The sequence below is a fragment of the Drosophila innubila genome (genome assembly GCF_004354385.1).
Source record: "Drosophila innubila isolate TH190305 chromosome 3L unlocalized genomic scaffold, UK_Dinn_1.0 0_D_3L, whole genome shotgun sequence".
Lineage (NCBI taxonomy): Eukaryota > Metazoa > Arthropoda > Insecta > Diptera > Drosophilidae > Drosophila > Drosophila innubila.
The window spans coordinates 21853262-21872999 of NW_022995376.1; the positions used below are offsets into that span (position 1 = coordinate 21853262).

The 19738-nt window shown below is 39.2% G+C and overlaps 1 protein-coding gene across 2 annotated transcripts in view; it reads left to right on the forward strand.

The window, feature by feature from the left end:
* Positions 1-17869, forward strand: part of LOC117787426 (semaphorin-5A) — a 44327-nt gene extending 26458 nt beyond the window's left edge. Inside the window, exons 1-11 of one of the 2 annotated variants that reach the window (XM_034625949.1) lie at positions 3456-3822; positions 4103-4269; positions 4866-4965; positions 12983-13190; positions 13314-13487; positions 14373-14516; positions 14578-14777; positions 14840-16560; positions 16621-16776; positions 16833-17035; positions 17102-17869. In XM_034625949.1, the coding sequence (XP_034481840.1) occupies positions 4104-4269; positions 4866-4965; positions 12983-13190; positions 13314-13487; positions 14373-14516; positions 14578-14777; positions 14840-16560; positions 16621-16776; positions 16833-17035; positions 17102-17314 (3285 nt within the window). In that variant the 5' untranslated portion in view covers positions 3456-3822; position 4103 and the 3' untranslated portion in view covers positions 17315-17869. Of the gene's footprint in view, positions 1-3455; positions 3823-4102; positions 4270-4865; positions 4966-12982; positions 13191-13313; positions 13488-14372; positions 14517-14577; positions 14778-14839; positions 16561-16620; positions 16777-16832; positions 17036-17101 lie in introns of those variants that run through there. The other variant, XM_034625950.1, reaches the window with a different exon arrangement.
* Positions 17870-19738: the final 1869 nt, after the last annotated feature.

The following is a 19738-nucleotide window of genomic DNA, read 5'->3' on the forward strand; positions in this document are numbered from 1 at the left end:
ATTGTTTAAAAAAACGTTGAGATCAGAAAAGTTAGGTTAATAAAAAACACACGAAAATGGTTTAAGATAAATTGGGTTAGTATTATTATGCACTAATATAATATTATGCATATTTGAATTTATTGTCTATTGAATATCTTAACATATGCTTAAGTAAAATTAACGAGAGGTCGATCATTTTGCTCAGTCATTTGTATTTTCATTAATATTTTCGACACTTGATTTGTTACCATTTTAAATATTTACACAATTCTCAAATGAAATATGTAATTTCAATTTAAATGGGTTGCCAAAGCCTCAGCGCGTGTGGCTTGAATTTGGTTCCGCTTTTGATTTTTTGAACATTTTCAACCGCTTATCGCCTATAAATGGCGCTATAAATTTCCAAGCTGTCGATTTGAGCTTGAACCTGAGCATAAGGAGGGTCGCCGTCTCATATTTTGTTTACTGATAAGTTATGGCAATTAATATTTGGTAAACAACCCGCCAGTCGAGCCAAGTAGCTTGGCAAGGGTAAAATACATACCCTCTAATCCCTGGGATTCAATATTCAAATAAAGTTTTCATAATACAAACTGTTGATACTATCGTTAGTGCCATCAAAGGAACTGTATGTGTAATCGAAGATAAGAAGCATGAGTAGAGTATGCCTTAGCCAGCTATAGGGTATTTCCTAGTTGAACACACTTATTTCATATTATTATTATTTTTTTTTTAAATTTTCTATTCGTTTTTGTCATAATTTACAGCATGATTTTAATGGTTTACTTTTTGGTGGAAAGTCGCTTAGCATAAATATTTTATGTTTTATTTTAATTGTTTGGAAATTAAGTATGCGACACCAAAGCAATTTAATTGTCGCCAACGAGCTTTAAATTTACGATTGTTTTAATTTTTTAAATACCCTGTACGCATTAAAATTTAACACAGTGGCATAAACTCTAAAACGGCGATGATAAAAAGGTAACTGAATATAGTAAAAGATACCCATAATTATTTGTTTATTGAAAGTTGCACAGTCTGCAGACAGAATCCATATTATCTACATAATATCATATGATAATTTATCATCGCCAACATTATCTTAAAAGATTAATATGAGCTAAAATGTAAAGGGTATCCCTCAGTTGAGCTCACAGCTCTACGTTATTCCGAACTACTTATTCTTTTTAAATGTTTTGTATTGCACCCAATCGATGAGCACTCAGTCAAATGGGCCAAATGCTTATTGTCATATTCCATCTTGTACTTCCTTTATTGGCTTCAATTCTATTTTAAGGTCTTTTCAATTAGCAATGTTGATTGAGGCACAAAGAGAGAGGACGGAGAGAGAGGGTCTGCAGCTGGAATTGGAGGAATATATAAAATCTGCACTATTCGCTCTCGATCGTTTCAATAATTATTAATTTATTGACCATGCCATAAAATTTTAGTACCCAGTGTACGTGTGTACGTTTCGAAAGTTAAAGATTTAAGATTAGGACTATGGATGCAATAAAGACGACTTCCTGTCGTGAATTTAATGGAGTAAATATTATATTTATTATCTTACAAGCCCGAGAAAAGCTAACAAAGATATTCATTTAGAGTGTGTTTAAGTTGATTAAAATTCCATAGATGAACCAGCTGGGAAAGTGTGACCTATATATTTAAATGCACACCTGTTTAATATGATACAATGTATTCTCATTTAAGTACTTGAATCCAATATCGAAACTATGGGTTCAAAGACCCACAATTTTTCTTTTTTTTTATGCGATTATTTTGTTATCTACTTAACCAGGGGTAATAATTCATTTTTTGGTTCATATTTCAAAGCACTCAAATATTTGACTTCACTTTCACCCTAACTGCTAACTAAAAGAAACCCTTTATATACATATTTATATGAGAGTGTGGTGATAGAACATATTTACAATAAAAATTGACAGGTGAAAACCATAAAATGCCCGGAAGGGACAGGATTTCAATTGCTATCCCTCTCCCTCATGTTTTCTGTTCCAATGATAAGACTAACTAAAATTTATGGGCACTTCCTTGCGTGCAAATGACTCAACCGCAAAGGAAACTATCAATACCATCTACCTGGGCATTAGCATTACAATTGCCCATGGCAGAAGTAAAGCTGTAAATTACCAAGGCCTGTAAATGCAACAGTGCGTCGTCTTCTCTGACTGCTACCATAATTAGCATATTTGGTACCACACCAAAGATATCCCATACAATAGCTTAGGTAGTCGTTTTCTTGTGTTGCCTTAGCTAAATGTTTTTCCTTTTCGAGTTGTATCTACTGCTGGATCGGACTTCTTTTCATGCTCTGGCATAAACAAACACCGCATCGGGCCTTACCGTACCGATCCCAAGAGATCGTATTCTGGTTTTTGGTCTTGTCCCAACAAAACACCAGCTGTGTTTTTCACGCGTCTGTTCGATTCAAGGCTAATGTCAACAGGATATTAGCTCGGACTGTAGTCAAGTACGGAGTGGGTGAGACTGATCTTATTACACAGATCATAATGGAAACAAATGTGTATTTTCTCATATTCCATTCAACTTGATCAAAACAAACAGTTAAGGGTAAAATTCTTTTATTTTAGAATACTCCTGATGCTAACTGTGACATCTTTGAGATACTTTGATTAGACTTATTAAAGCTCTTTAGATCAATATTCGAAGATTATAACTAGGATGACCGAAGAGTAAAAGATAGGCGACTTCCTCGAATTTCCACTAATTGTTAATTATACACTAACTGTTAAATCATTATAAGAACGACCATTGTCTGAGCAGAAGTTGGCTGTAAGAATATGATTATTCTTTGGTTTCATTATGCGATAAGATCGGTCAGTCTGACATTGTCCATAGGGTAAATCACGTGCCCATATGCGTCGCGACACTAATGTCAATTTGTTGGGCTACCAAATTAAAACGACGACTCAGCTAAATTTTGTCCTTGTTCTGGGCACGTCCCTTGTGCCATGTCGGACGTCGCGTCGTCTGTCAATCTACTGAGTGTGCCTGGTGTGGCGACGATCCGAAAGATTCTGCCCTAAGTTGTTATAGTAGTTGTCCCATGATATATGGGCAGCGCCCTGCCTTGCTAGTGCTGCCGTTGTCGCTGCCTCTGCCACTGCCGCTGCCACTGCCGCTGCCACTGCAACCGCGCCCAACATAAACCCGACATTAAGCCCCGCAGGCCCAAGCCCAAGTAGTTGTTGTTGTTGTTGTTGTGGCTGTTGTTGTAGAGTTCGTTGCGCAGGCCGAAGCCGGTTCTTAAAAACAAACATCTTCGTCGTGGGCCGTACATCGCGTCGCGTCGGCGTTTTGTACCATTTGCTTTGCACGCTCATTCGCTCTCTCCTTACAAACGATTTCGTTTCATTGCGCTCTCTGGCTCACTCTCCCAATCGTTCGTTCGCTCTTTGCTCGTTTTGTTGTTTCCACGCTTGTTCGCTTTTAGTATCTTCTACTGATTTTGCTGCTTCGACGCTCAGTTTGTTTTGACTCTCTGCGCGGTTAACTTCGTCTCTTTCTCGGTTGCATGGCGACTCGCTTCCAGTACGAAACTCTATAAATCGCAACTCCGGATCCGTTTACAATCCTCAACAATTTGAAAAAAATTAAGAAATATATTTTCTGAGTGTAGTGTGTGGTTTTTTTCTAAAAGAATATTATATGAAAAGTGTTGAATAAGTTGGTTTTTGAATTCCAAGAGTGATATGCTATCAAGCATTTAAATAATATAAGTTCGACTCTTTTGCAATCTACTACAGCTGAATGGAATAACATAATCTATTTACACGCTACGTGACAATATATAAAGTAAGTCAATTTAACTGATCAATATTAATCAGTTTTACGGTAGATTAAGTTTCTTTGTGAAAATGTTTTTTTTTTAGATTTAAGCTGAAAAGCAACGCTTTCACTTATTCCACAACTATTTGATTATATAATTCCAATTATAAAGTTTATAATATATTTTGAGCTATGTTCAAATTTTAAATCATAAAACAAATATATGTTTACTGCGATCGGACACTGGTTAGACCAGATTTAATACAAATATGCTAATCTATGGATCTTTTGTTCTTTTGATTTGCAGCATGTTAATTTTAAAATATGACAATATGCAGCACCAGCTGTGGCTTCTAATACTACTACTCTTAACCCTACAAGGCCCAAGGAATACTGGGGCCCTAATGAACAACTATCAAGCGCAGTCGAACTATGAATTATTGGAAAATGATTCGCGTTATATATCATATCAAGGTGAGTGCTGGATTATCAAAAAATATATTAAGCAATACGTAAAATACCATATGTATAACATTTCCAAATTGTGTCAATTGCTAAACAAAATTGGGTTGATGTCTGTCAGTTCTAAGTAGCTGTGATCGTCAAAGTACTTTAGTTAAGTATTACGCAAGTTGAGGGCGAACAGGTTGTAAAATTGTTGTACTCCAACAGATGTCAATTCTGATGAATCTCAACACCCATATACCTTTGCTTAATCAGAAAACGCTTCGTGTTTATTGTTTAAATATTTGCGAGTTGTGGTTTTTGCATGGAATGCATCTTGAAGTACGATTCGAAGCGCAAAGTCAGCAACAACAAATTGTGTTGACTCGGGTTTTCATATATATATGTACATATATATTTATGAGTATTTTATAGGCATTTATTTTCATATTTTGTTTATTTCTCAAGAGTCTCTGGCTTTTAACTTTATTTTTTGGACATAAACAATTGTTTATTTTATTTTTTTTAAATAATGGGATGTTGTTCGACTTGAGCATACCCTCTTCATAAACTTCATAGAAAATTTAAAATATCACGATATTCTAAGTTTGTATTCCTTTTTACAGATTTAATGTCATCAGCCAAACGATTCTACGAACCCGAAACGAGTTGGTATTCCGAGGTGTTATATGATGTGTCCAGAAACCAAGTTATTGTCGGTGCTAGGTAAGTACTAAGATTCAATAATATCTTTAAAATTGACTCAGCGTTAGAAGAAAGCGCAGTCGCTGTGAGTGTACGGAAATAATTGAACTTTGCTAAGTAAAGCCCCCAAAATGGTCTCATTATCAGCACCGATAACCCGTAGTAATGATTACTTGTATTGCGTAAAACTGAAATTGATAAGGTTTTTGGCATGGGATCAAAAGATCTCGTAATAAAATTGAAAGTGCACGCAACAGGTTAACTAAATCTCTAGCTTATCAGCAAGTCTTATCGCTCTCCCTCTCTCACTCTTTCAAGAAACTTTTGATAGAATATACAAAAGAAGCAGAACATCTTAACCAAACAGAACCGAGTACTACAGCAGAGGCAACAAGTGAGATACAGATACTTGCCCGTACTTAAGATACAAAGATACAGAAACACGTTGCCTGACTATTTGTTAAGCAATTTGATGGTACCTTATGTAGGTATTCTTCAGGCTGTTTTTCTTTCTCTATATATGCTTAAAGTATACGCAGAGTTTGCTTTTCATTTACAAGTACTCGCTGAGAACTTCAGATAAGACTTGGTGTTGTCCCCACAGATCTTAACCCCTTGCCACATCACACGTGCACCTTGAGCTACAGATACGAATTGCCTCGTTTATCATAATGTTGTCGCTCTTTTTTCTTCGTTTCGTTTTCATTCCCTCCTGTCGTCAATCATTCGTCACAGGTTTATTTTTCTTTGGTTTTCGTTTTTTTATGTTTTGATTTGTTGTATTCCAATGTGGCACAGTCGATGATAACGAAGGGCAGTTGCTCTACTTACGTTGAAGAATATAGCAAGTAGGCGTAGTGATAACTAGTTTCATAGATAACTGTGTGGGCACATTAAATGTAGTTTCTTTATAAGATGTGGGCTTTTTTTTTGATAATAACAATAAGTCGCTTCGACTAGACTGGACGCTCAACTGGTCAGACCATATAATACCTTTATGTTGGGTCTTAAGGTATCCCATTCCCTGAGTAACTATGCATGAGTAACTCACACATAACTAGATATTAATACAATGAGAAGTTTGTGTAATAACTGAAATTAAATATAGTTTCATAAATATGTGTGGAATTTCTTTAAAACTGTCGAATTTCAGCGTAATAATAATTTCATACATGTTCTCTTAAATTTGTCTTTAAATTTTCTGACATAGTCCATAATAATCAGACTGTCAGACAATCCCTTTGCAAATTGTCGATAAGCTATCTTTTTAACTATTCTTTCATTTTCCCCGTCTATCTGTTTTGCTTTTTAAGTATTAAAAAGAACCGCAACTGTTGACCTTCCAAATATATCAGTTGCTTTATACCCTGTCTTCCCAAAGTTGTTAAGCAAGTGTATGGTGAAGTTATGCCGAAGTATGTAAAAATAAGACTTCTGTAGGAAAGCAATTTTTAACTAAAAAAAAATAATTTCATTCACTGGAATTTTTCCAGCAACAAAGTACTTGTAATTTTACATAAAGAAGCTTGAGACTTTACTGGAAAATAGGTGTTATGTCGATCAGACATTACAAAGTTGAAGGAAAACGTCTTTAAGATGAAATTTTTAGCCAAATGTCAACCAATCAAGAGTATCTCACAGTTGATTACTTGTTTATTTGCTTTACCACATAAAAGCAGCATGTTAACCTTCTTCTAATCAGCAACCGCAATTTAATTGTAGCAATATATTTCAACTGTTAGCTATAGAATAATATTTTATGATTTTGTGGTCGGTTCATAAAAGTCGTGGTAATTGTAGAGCCAAAGTCTGTGTATAAGTTTCATATGTACAATACATAAATACTCGTGGCAATGCTCCTTGTCTGTCTGTCTGTCTCACACACACACACACACATACATACACACACACTTGACACGACTAAAGGCTCGGATTACGATTGCGGCTTTTCATATTGCGACAAGTCGGGGACGATCTCAAGTATTCCAATGGCTCCCATGACGAGTAACGAACTGCGAACTCCGAGTAACGAGTGCCGGGTGACGAGTGAGAAGTGAGGAGTGACAAGGCGACTGCACGTTCCGTCATTTCTGTCATGTACAGTGCATTTGGGGTCTTGTGGCCCGAAATTTGATATAGACTGCATTTAAATAATGTACCATTTTGTTTTCCCTTTCAATTCCTTGTCCTTTCTCTGTCCCCCACAAGACCTTTTATTAAGGTTGGTTTATTTTTTATTTTTATTTTTTTTTTTTGGAGGGTTCTCAAACGTTTCTGTGGCTTGGTCGTAAATGGACCATGGCAGCATTTGAACTGTTTATACATATGACTGCACATAATTTTAATTAAGCAAGGAAACCGTATACAAATTATATATAACTATGTGATAAAAAGCTACGTTGAAGATTTTTCTTATAATAAATAGTTTTCAATTGCAGTTAAGCAAAAAGAATAGAAGTAAAGGTTCACAATTTAATTTAGTTCAATAGTTTAATTTAATATGTATCATGAAAAAGCAAGAATCGATCATAATTACCAAACAAACTCTTATTAATCGGATTTTTATGATGGAATTGGAGTTAAAGCTTAAACTTTCCTGTAGATAGAAATATTTAAAGTAGAAAATTGAGTTTACAGTAATAATAATATCAATCTTAAGAGTCTTCTATAACGCTTAAATTAATTGTGTTTATCGTGATCTCTTTTTGTATAATGTCTTATTCTGTTTTAAAGTAAGCTATGTGATTATCTGCTGAGCTTAAAAGTCTTTCAATTGTTCGCCTGGATAATGTTTGGCAATTGAAAGGTGGACACAAATCCCATTTGACAGACGTTAAGAGGTTGGCAGTCAGTTTAGGCGGCTACTGGAACTCCAGCAGCGAAATTGAAATCAAAATTAATCAAGGCAAAACATATGCCGCTGCTTAAGGGGGGCGTTTTGCATACATATTTCTATGGAAAATGTAAGAAAAAAAAAAAAATAAATAAAAAACTGAAAATAAAATTGTGGTTAAAGCTTTTGAGATTTAGAGCCGTGGAATGCGCTCGGCGTAGGCAGTGCAATGCTGTAATGCTGCAATTCGCAGCAGTTTTGTTGCAAGTTGTTGCCGTACAAGCTCTTAACGGTGCAAACGGGGCAATTTTTAATTACAAACTACCCGCCAGCCCGTCGATCGCCTCGAGCTGTCGCCAAACAGGCGCTAGACAAACGCCCACGCACGGCGTCCACTTGATCAGCACTCGCAACTCGCAGCTCGCAATTGCCACAGTCGGAGCTGGAGTCCGCAGCTGGACAGACGGCGCCATAGCCAAAGATTTAATAGCACCGTGCGACGCCAGCTTCAATCCCGCCAGCGTCTCTGACTCCGTCCCCCTCTTTGGGTTCCAATAAACGTGGCCTTTTTGTTATCTTGTCGCGCTTGTCGCTCAAAACTTAACCACGGCGCAAGGTGTGCGAATATTGTGAATGCAAATGCGCCGGCTCAAAAGCAAAATGAAATATCCGCAGATACAGATACAAGCCAAGCTACAGCTACAGTTACTGCGACATGCATGCAGATACAGATACAAATACAGATACAGCTCACGTAACGCACTTGCTGAACAGGACTGCCACGCGTCGGATCCGTAAATGGGTTTAAAATTATGACTCCGATTATATTATAATTCATTACATTAATTATATCATCGTCAAAATGCGTCTAAAGCCCTGCTCAGCATAGTATTTGTATTTTTAAATTATTTTTTCTTGAGTCATTAACTAAATTATAAACTAAACAAAATATCTCTCGTAATTTGTTACATTTTCTCGTTTTTAATTTTATTTTACTTTTATTTTTGGACAATAGTTGCAGCTTATTTTCTGTATGTGTCATAAAACCTTTTCCTCAACTATTAATTAATTTGTAATAGTTGAACATATTCATTGTAGGGTATTAAGACGTTTTTCTACATGCATGCTAAACTAGTAAGTATACGTAGACTAGCTAAAACAAGCTTACCTTAGCATCTGCACTTTAAATGCTCGTAGTATTTTTAAAAAAATTCTATAATTAGCGTGCATTTATCACATAACTCGTTTAATGAAGTTCAGTGCTCCATTTCTTTGGCAACCGCGATAAGCAACGGCCTTGCAAATTAGCATTGCCACTCACGCCCCACATAGTCCCCCCCCCTTTATTCTCTATGCCGATCGGAGAGTTCGTTTGAAATTTCTTATCTTTCGTTTCAGTCGACGATGGCGAATTCCATTTGAGGTGTGAAAAGTCGATACACATGTTCTCTAGGGTTGCTTTTGTTTCTTTTTTGTTTTTTTTTGTTTTTTTTTTGCTTTTGGCAAATATTTGCTCATTGTTTTGCCAGTTGTTTAATTTGTTTTTGTGTTTGTATTTGTCATAACGCTTTTTTGCTCTATCGTTATCTCGACGGGGCGCGTGCGTGTAACTCTGTGGGTGGAACTGTTGCAGAGCAGTTGCGGAACTGTTTGAATTCACACCTCAAATGACTACATTTAGCATGGTTCATAGTTAAAAAAAGGAAAATATTAACTTATCCAGTTATTTGGAAATTTCTACTCTGTAGACATTAAAAGATGGATTGAAAGGGAGTTAAGTGGGAATATTAGGCCATTCTTGTTAAACATCCAGCAATTTTTTACTATTTTACACTCATATTAATCGATTTTTTAATTACATTTTTTTTTTAATTTATTGGAGTTATTCATTCTAACGCTACAAGTACGTTTACATAGGCTAGAGAGCTTAAATTAGTTTTTCTGTTAGCCAAGATGCAACTCGCTTACATGGCTTACAAAAAATATATGTTTTTGTATATTTTTACTATTTACTATTTTTATTTTATATTTTTCTGTTCAATTTTCAACGCTTTCTTGCTGTTTGCCCAACAAATTAGTGCAAACAAAATGTAATCACGTCGTTAAAGCGGCACCTGGTAAGGGTAAACAACAACAACAATATGAACAACAATATCAACAAAAACTTTTCACAATCAGCAATAATTAATTTGTGCAGCCGTTAAGTCTGGTTGTAATTTGTACGCCCTTTTTATATTTTATTATTTTTGCTGTCGCACTTGCCATTTTTTTCATACACGACGTTTGTCACGTCACTTTGACGTTTCAATTTCCGCTGTACTTAACCAAACTTTTGCCCTACCCCTTACTATAATGAAGTAGAGCCACTTGTGTGGTATTTATCAGCCTAGCAGGTCTAAAGTCCTTAAAAGAATAACTTTGTACAGGTATTATATGATTATTGACATGCTCGTACTTGATTCCAGATACTTACCCTTATCATTGCATTGTCTAATAAACATAAAGAGCAGTCTCTGTTTGTGTCTTAGTGTATCTAAACTCTAGATTCTAGGGAAAAGTATCTTAACTATCTATTTCTTTGATCTATCGATTTCTGCCTATAGTTCATTGTGGTTTAATCTTTTCGGCTCTTTCTAAATTTATTACTGCCACCGCCTTAAAAATATATAGAAATTTCTAAAATTAACAAAATTTAAGTTGAGTATTTTCTTTTAACAAGTCGTTTATCATTTGGTTTTAAGCATGCTGTTAAATTGTGTTGTTCAAGTTGTAATTTCCACATTTAAATTACTTAATTCTCATTAATTAATTTGCATTTTCTGTTGAATTCCGCTTTTATATTGCCATTTGAATAGCCCTTGTTTGGTGCACTTTGCCATTTTAATACCATAATTTGAATAATGACACAACTAAATAAAAAAAACCTTTTTGCATCTGCCAACGCAGGCAGACACCAAACACACACACACACACACAGTTTGCTGAGACACAACAACAAGTTGTTGACAGCTGCGTTTTGGGGAAGGAAGGGTCATTCACAGTTGTTGTTGTTGTTGTTGTTACTGTTGTTGTTGTTGGCAATGTTGGAACTGTTTTATTACCTCATCATCAACGCGTACCGCAGAAGTTGGCTAAGTGGTTGATTGGCTCGTGTTTTGGCTGGAAGGCTCAAGTTACCACCTGAGCTGAGCTGAGCTTAGTGGAGACTCGAGGCTCGAGAGACACGCGCCACGCGTTGCGGCAGCTGCTGCGTTTTGACTGATTGATATTGGGCGAGTTTGGCACTGGAGCCTGATCCAACGCAATCCAATCCGGTCCAGAGTCCCACATTGCGCAGTCTACAGTCTCTAAACAGTTGCTTAGATGACGTTGACTCTCGTGCCTTTGTGTTGGCTGGTTTTATTCTGGCGTCGTCTGGTCGCCGGAATTCTTTCATACAATGCGATATGTTTCGAATTGCCAATTGCGAATTGCCAATTGAGAATTCTATGTCCACTCACTCGCGAATGCTGTCCAGTTTGAGATGTAACCATTTATCTCTACTTGCCGCATTCGTATGCACTTGATCTATTGATCTTCGTATTTGTTACGCCAAATGCGTGTTAGGCACAGTGGTGCCAGGTGTATAAAAATAGCATGAAATCGTAGTTGAAACCAAGGCTGAAAGCCACCCAAATTTTGTTAAAGGTTCGGTTCGGCGGCTCGAACAAAAGAGCAAGACATCGGTACGGTTCGCGAATTGGTTTATATACCAAGGAACCCAAGGTTTGGCTTCGAACCTTGGTTTAATTTCATACAAAAAAATATTTTTATTGTTATATATTTTTCTCTACATTTTGAACTTACTAAATTTTTTTTAGAAGATGTAAATTCAAATTTATTTGAAGATTTAAATATGACATATTTTAATCCGAAGACTCCAATAATCAAAACCAAAAAATTTATGTAATTATTTTTTTTCTCGAACCGAACCTTTTATTTTAGAAAGCGGTTCGGCTTAGGTTCGGGTTCGCAAAGTAAATAATTTCAAGGGTTTGGTTCATGATCCGGTTCAGGCTGCTTAAAAACCCAAGCCGAACCGGTTTTACGAGGTTCGGTTCAGAACCGATTTGCAACCCCCATATTTAAAATTTTTTATTATATTTCTGTAGGTTATTATCTAAAAATTGCAAAAAGAAATCGAAATAATCAATATTAAAATATAAGGAATAAACAAACTTTGGTATTAATTTTATTTCAATAATTTTCATGCCTCCTTTATGGTTAAAACAGGTAGGGAATCGTAAGACAACTTAAGTGATTCCATTTAGAGCGGAGATTTATTGAAAAATTTTGAATATTTGCATTTTGCAGGCCTAAGCTTGATTTCTTGAAGAAAACCAAATGCAAATTTTAAGAGAAATGAACATTTAAACTTCGTTAGATATATGAAATAGATGTTTGAGTTAAACCCTTACAATGTAAATTACTAAAAATAATAAGAAAATTTTTCAAACATTTTGATTGCATAAATCTAGTTTCTTAAAGGTCAATAATGGGTCAAAATGGGATTAGAATAAAATTTTTTTTATATTTAGAGCTTTTTATCTGGAAAACTTTCGAATAATCGCATTTTTGCAGGTCTAAATTTGATTTATTGATGAATATCTGAGATCATATGAAACTGTTATTGCTGCAACCAATTGTGAATTATAGGAGAAATCCAGATATAACCTATTGTAAAGTATAAGTAATAGATATATGAGCTAATCCTAGTTTAGACAACAAATTGGCAGACTTTTAGCGATGGCAAATCCCAATTGAAGTGCAAGTCGTAATTTGCCGCCGTTAAGCTTGTTTAGTGCCCACATTGGGGACGCCTACAAGCGTCTCCTTGGCAAATGTCAGCGTTAGTTAGCGACCACTGTGCCTGGGCAGGTATGGTTACCTGTTTGCCTTGCGGTTCAATGCACCAGTGTGGCAACCAGTTGGAAAATTATGACAACTGGCAATGTACAGGAGAGACGAGAGACAAGAGACAAGAGACAAGAGGCGAGATGGGAGGGGTCTAGGAGATCTAGGCCTTTGTGGCTATTGCCTTATTTGTAAGCGGTTGTGGGCCGATTTAAGCTGTTACCATTCCCCCAAAGCGGCAACATTTTATTTAGTTTTATCGGTGTTTCATTTGTTGTGTGTGTGTGTGTGTTTGCCTCTTGATTTTCACAGAGACACCTTGTACCGCATGTCGTTCGACTTGGTGCCGCTGGAGCGGGCCAGCTGGGAGGCGACGCCAGAGAAGATATTCATGTGCCAGCAGAAAGGCCAGTCGGAGCGATGGTGTCGCAACTATGTGCGCGTGCTCCACAGCTACGGTGAGAACCAACTATACGCGTGTGGGACGAACGCCTTCCAGCCAAGCTGCTCATGGCGCCAGGTGAGTGGTCGCCATCGCCATCGTCAGCATCGACTGACAATTGCAACAACTCCACAAACTACAAACTAACAACCACAACTACAGCTACAACTACAACTGCAACATTTTCTTTAACCATTGCAGATGGAAAACCTGACAGTCACCGAGTTTGACGATGGCGTTGTCAAGTGCCCCTTTCATCCACAGGCAAATAGCACCAGCCTCTTGCAATCCAATGGCAACATGTTCGTCGGCACCGCCACCGACTTCTCCGGCAGCGATGTGGCCATCATACGTGCTCCCGTCCAATCCAATGGGGTCAGTATTAAATCTATCTGAGTTCCGTGTCCGAGTTTTTCAAAATACACCCATATCTTGACTATCAAATTCTTTGATTAGTCTAGAATTAAGAGTTCTCTGTCTAAATAAAATTCTTGATATTCCTATTCCTAAAAAAATTCTCCTGTTCTCTAAAGTCTTTCTTCAAGTACGGTTCGGTTCCAGGACTTCCTTATATTTAAATAAATCTCTCTCTCTCGCCAGTTTCTCTCCTGATCCATGTCTTTTTCATTGTCTAAACTCCTTGTTTATACTAATTTTTATATTAATATATCATTTTCAATTTCCATCATCTCCTAAGCATCTAGTTTTTTCTCTTTGCTCATTTTCCAACTATAATTTCTTGATCTTAACTGAAACTTAGGTTCTGATCTTCTTGGATTTGAAACTATCTTTGATTTTAGACCTTTAGTCTTATTCCTATTCATAATTTTTTCTGAATCTTCCGAAGTAGTTTTTACGTGTTCCTCAATTCCTAAAAATAAATTTTTAATTTGACTTCTTTATAGTTTTTCCTCAATTCTTTCACGTCTTTTTAGTATGAATTCCTATTCCAAAAAAAACCTTCTTTCGATTTTGGATGCAGATGTTATGAGCTTCATCTGATTTGTAGCCTCCATCATTTTTCCAGACTTCTCTAAAGTCTTCCCTTTCTTTTAACTTAATTTATAAAAAAATGATCTTATTTCTTGATTATTTCTATTCCAATCGTAATTTTTCCTTTTTAATTATTTCTGTGTTATATTTCCAAATTTCTTTAAAGTATATGCTTTGTTCTTTCTTTTCTCTTGCCTTTCTCCTGATCTCCGAGAATTCTTTCTTGTTACAAATCTTAATCCTTCCCTCTTCTTTTTCTCTCTTCAGGTGGAGCGAAAACGTTTCCTGCGCACCAAGCAATACAACAACAATTGGCTAAATGGAGCTCAATTTGTGGGCAGCTTTGAAGCTGGCAACTTTGTCTACTTCCTACTACGCGAATCCGCCGCAGAGCACATGAGTTGTGGCAAGGTGAGAATATCAAGACAGATTCCAAGTGCATTCACTAACTCATTCCTGATTTGGATGACAGGCAATCTATTCCCGGATAGCGCGAGTCTGCAAGAACGATGCTGGCGGGGATCAGGTGTTGAGGGATAACTGGACATCGTTCTTAAAGGCACGTCTGAATTGCTCCTTACCAGGGGATTATCCGTATTACTTTGATGAGATCCAGGGCATGACATATGCAGAATCGGAGCATGTGCTCTATGCCACTTTTAGCACATCGGGGTGAGTCACAATGAAGCGGAGAAAATGCATTGATCCTCAACTGATCCTCTGTTATTTATCAGATCGAGTATCTATGGATCTGCTGTGTGTGCCTACAATCTGAGTGCAATCAATGACGCCTTTGAGGGCGCCTTCAAGCACCAGGAGCACTCGGATGCAGCCTGGAAGACAGTGAATACTCCACAGCGGAGTCAGTTCCAATGTGCCAGCGGTGCCACAGCCTTTAACCATCTGCTGGAGAGTTCGCGTTATCAGTTGATGGATCAGGCCATTCAACCGATTGGAGCACAACCGCTTTATCACTCCCGCCTGGAGAGATTCAAACACATTGCTCTGGATGTGGTGCGGACAAAGACGGAGCTGCTGCACGTGCTCTTCGTTTCCAGCAGCGGCAATCACATCAAGAAGCTGTCGGTGAAGTATGGACAGACGGATGAGGAGATCCAGACATGTCTGGTGGAGCTGTGGCAAGCGGATGACACGGGCAGCACCGCCCTCCTGCACATGTCCTATCTGAAGGTCACGGAATCGTTGTACCTGGGCACGGATCTGGCCTTAACCCGCATTCCCGCCCAACGCTGCAATCGCCATGTGTCGCAGTCGAGTTGCTTTAATGCCATGGATCCGTATTGTGGCTGGAATGAGCTCGTGGAGCGTTGTACTCCACTCGATCCCACGGTGCAACAGCCCTGGCTGCAGCCCACTGTATTTAGCTGTCCGGTGTTAAATGCACCCATCGATGGCGGCTGGTCCGCCTGGTCGGAATGGAACGATTGCCAGCAACATGAGCAATCTGATAGCAATTGCTTGTGCCGCCAGAGGAACTGCAATAATCCGCAGCCACAGCATGGTGGCGCCACATGCGAGGGCATCAGCACCCAGGTGACGAACTGCACCCAACACGGTGGCTGGACGGATTGGTCCCCGTGGTCGCCGTGCTCCCAAACCTGCGGCATTGCGGTGAAGACCAAACGACGCAGCTGCGGCAATCCACGGCCGGCGCACGGTGGACGCATGTGTGTGGGCTCCGAGCATGCCGAGATGTACTGCAGCAATCTGCCGCCGTGTCCGGTGGCCAAGCCGCAAGCTGTGGACGGCGGATGGGGTCCCTGGGGCGAGTGGAGCGAGTGCAGCGCCCAATGTGGTGGCGGCTTTCGTATGCGACGCCGTGAATGTGATGATCCCAGGCCACTCAACGGGGGATTGGATTGTCCGGGCTGCCGGCTGGATTACGAGGATTGCAATATGCAAAGCTGCGCCGAGGTGCGCAAGTATAGCTCCTGGACACCTTGGCTAACAGCAACGGCAACGGCTGGCAATGCCAGCGAGCCGCATGTGGAGAAGAGATTCCGTTTCACGTGCCGCGCCACCAGCGCCGACGCCAGCTCTGTGAAGATCAGTCTGCTCAAGGAGGACACTCGCAACTGTCGTCCGGATGGCAGCTGTCAGCGATTGAATGACCACGAGCAAGCGGAATCTGAGTCCGATTGGTCGCCCTGCAGTGTCAGCTGTGGAGGAGGAGTCCAGCATCGACGTGGACGCAATTCGATAAATCGCGCTTGTAATCTTCAAGCGTGTCCCGTGGATGTGGATCAGCAGCCGGACAATAACATTGACAATCAGCTGGAGCACGAGTGGAGCTGCTGGTCGGAGTGGTCCAGTTGCTCGGTGACCTGTGGCCTGGGCGTGAAACGGCGCACACGCAAGTGTCTGGGCGGGCACGAAAGACTCTGTGCAGGACGTGCCCTGGAGGAGCAAAAGTGCGAGATGGTGCCCTGTGAAGGTGAGTGTTCCCTGACATGTCAAAGAGATGAAATCCTTCACTAACTGACTTCCCTTGCAGACTTTCTCGGCTGGAGCGAGTGGAGTGAATGGTCAGGCTGCTCCAATGATGGCATACGTGTGCGTCATCGTCGCTGCAACGTGGAGCAGCCCACATCCCAAGAGTGTCGCGGCGCCGAGTTCGAGAAGACCGCCTGTGTGCCCGGCGAATGTGATGGTATGTCTAGGATCTTCTATAGAGGAGTAGCATTGTTAATACAATCTTTTCAACAGAAATTCAAAGCGCATCGGGCGGAACTGTGACTATTGTTATCTTGGTCATGCTCTTGTTCACGGCAGCCTGTTGTCTGGTCACGTATCATTTTACGAGGCGTCGCTTCCTGCTCAACGTGGAGGAGGCGCTCAATAAGACGACAACAACGACGGCCAGCTTCGACACGTATCCCAATCAGTATTCCAGCTTGCCCACCAAGGATGTGAGTAAATGCATTCAAATTACAGTTTCGGCTGGAATTTATTACTGATCCTTAATCCTCTTGCAGTATTACGAGCAACGCCCAAAACGTCAGAGCAGTTTCCGCATGCCCGCCAAGACGAGCAACATTGGCGGTGGCACGCTCAATCGCAACAACATGCACCACAACAACACACCAAAGGTTCTGGCCAAGACCTACAACGATTGTGAGACTGGCACTTTGAAGCGTCAGTCGGCGCTCAACAATTGCCGTCCCAGTATCGACGATGAAAAGTTTTAGCCCGCAAGTCTGCATGGATCTTCCCAATTAGTGCCATTGTTGCCTGATAAATGAAAGTGTTATACGAGTAATGACAACGAATACATTTTGCACAGTGCTTGCAAAAAGTTCCTTCTCTGACTCATATTGAGTCGTTCTATAAGTTATCGTATAGATCTATGCTCTATGTTTCCGTTAAGTTAGTTTTATCGAGCAATACGTAATTTTTGTTGAAAAACATAATCCTTTTTCCAAAATTCAAATATAAATTGTTGTTTTTTTAGGTCTTGTAATTTTTGTGTTGTGTTCTAAACTGTATTCGCTAATTAATTTAAGTCGTCTACTTATTATAATCTGCTTTTAGAATCATACAAAAAGCGAGACTGAATGTAAAATTTCTTTAGAGTTTTTCGCCCAACCCAAATTAATGCCATGCAAAAAATATACCGAGAAACATATAATTTATCATCTTGTAAAGTTCTATGTTTTAAGCTAGTAACTAAGAATATAGCTGTGCTAAGAAAACTTTTTATAAAATATTTAAAAATACTACGTCAATTTTACTAACCAATGCTACAGATATTTATTATTTTTTGGAAGGGGGTGTTATGGATAGGGATCTCAAAATAATAGAAGCTTACAATCGAAAATCATGATGGATATCAATTTCTTTGCGAAAGTCCGGGCGAACATAAATTTGCCGCAGGTGGCAATAGAAAAAATCTGGTGCACTCATCTCCACACACATGTGACCAATCAGACCAGCTCACGCTCTGTTTGTCAGCTCTTAGCATACACAAGATCCACAAACTCTAATCAAAGAATTGCGCGCTCTGAGAGGATCAGAGCACACACACACACATGCTGTCATTCAGTGCAGCCAGATTTCTTTGTTTTTTGGTTGCTGATGATTTTGTTCGCCTGGAATTTCTTTTCATAGCACACAGTCCTGTTCGCTGTGTATTTTACAGCAAGCCTTCGATAAGGTGTGGCATGATGGCCAATTGTGCAAAATTAAAAATCTACTACCCGCACCCTATTATGGTCTTTTAAGGTCATATCTCGAAGGACGAGAATTTAAGGTCACGGTAAGGGACACATACTCTAACAACTACCTAATGAGAGTAGGAGTCCCACAGGGCAGTGTTCTTGGACCGCTGCTTTATTCGCTGTATACTGCCGATATACCCAGCCCCAACCATCAACATATGGTTGCTCCTTCCAAGGCACTTATTGCGACCTATGCAGATGACATCGCAGTCATCTATAATTCCAGCTGTCATAGAGAAGCAGCTAATGGACTACAGGAGTATCTTAATACTCTTGCAGCCTGGTGCAAACGGTGGAACCTGAAGATCAATCCGCTGAAAACAACAAACCCCTGCTTTACACTCAAAACGTTTAGAAGCGTTCTAGAAATCCAGCTAGAAGGAGTTACCCTGGACCAGCCGTCGCAAGCGAAATATCTTGGCATTACGTTGGACAAGCGCCTTACCTTTGGGCCACATCTTAAGGCCACGGTAAAAAAATGTAACCAGAGGACCCAGCAACTGCGTTGGCTTGTCAGTAGAAAGAGCACCCTGCCGCTTAGATGTAAGAGGGCGGTGTATGTCCATTGCATTCTGCCAATATGGCTTTATGGAATACAGATTTGGGGAATCGCAGCCAAATCTAATTATAAGCGTATCCAGGTACTGCAGAATCGGATACTACGCAACATAACAGACTGTCCCTGGTACGTGCGCGGTACCACACTCCATAGAGACCTCAATCTGCATACTGTGGAAGAGCAGATTGAAGGCACAAGTCGATACAATGACAGATTGTTGAGACACCGCAGCCTACTTGCCAGACGACTACTGCCTGCTCGACCTTTAAGGCGTCTTAAACGGCAAGGCTTTGCCAAGACATTTGAACAACGGTAAAATATATCCTACTTATATAAAGAATCCTCATACTGAACTATGAGGTTTGGTCTATTTTTAATGTTCCATCCATGTGTTGTTAAGGTACATTTTATGTTGTACAGGTTCTACACTTAATAAAATAAAAAAAAAAAAAAAAAAAAAAATAGCACACAGTCCTGTTCGCTGTGTATTTCGGCCACGTTTTGACTAAATTTGAACTTAATTTAATTAGCCTGCACATTTCAGCAGATTTACCCGCACAAGGTAACAAATAATAGCAAGCTTGCAAGAAGTTTTCAATTTAACTAAAATTTAATCAGGGAGTTGTAAGCCATTTTTCTTGACTGCTCAAAAGTATGCCATACCTTATTTGAAAAACAGCCGTAAAGTATGCAACAGGAAATGGTAAATATTCCCTTTAAAATATCGTTGGGAATTTAGCGCTCAGCCTCAAAGAAAGCATTGGTTTATTTACCCAATCAGCCGAGAAGTATGCAATGAAATAAGTTCCCTCAATGAATTAGACAAATGTTTCTTA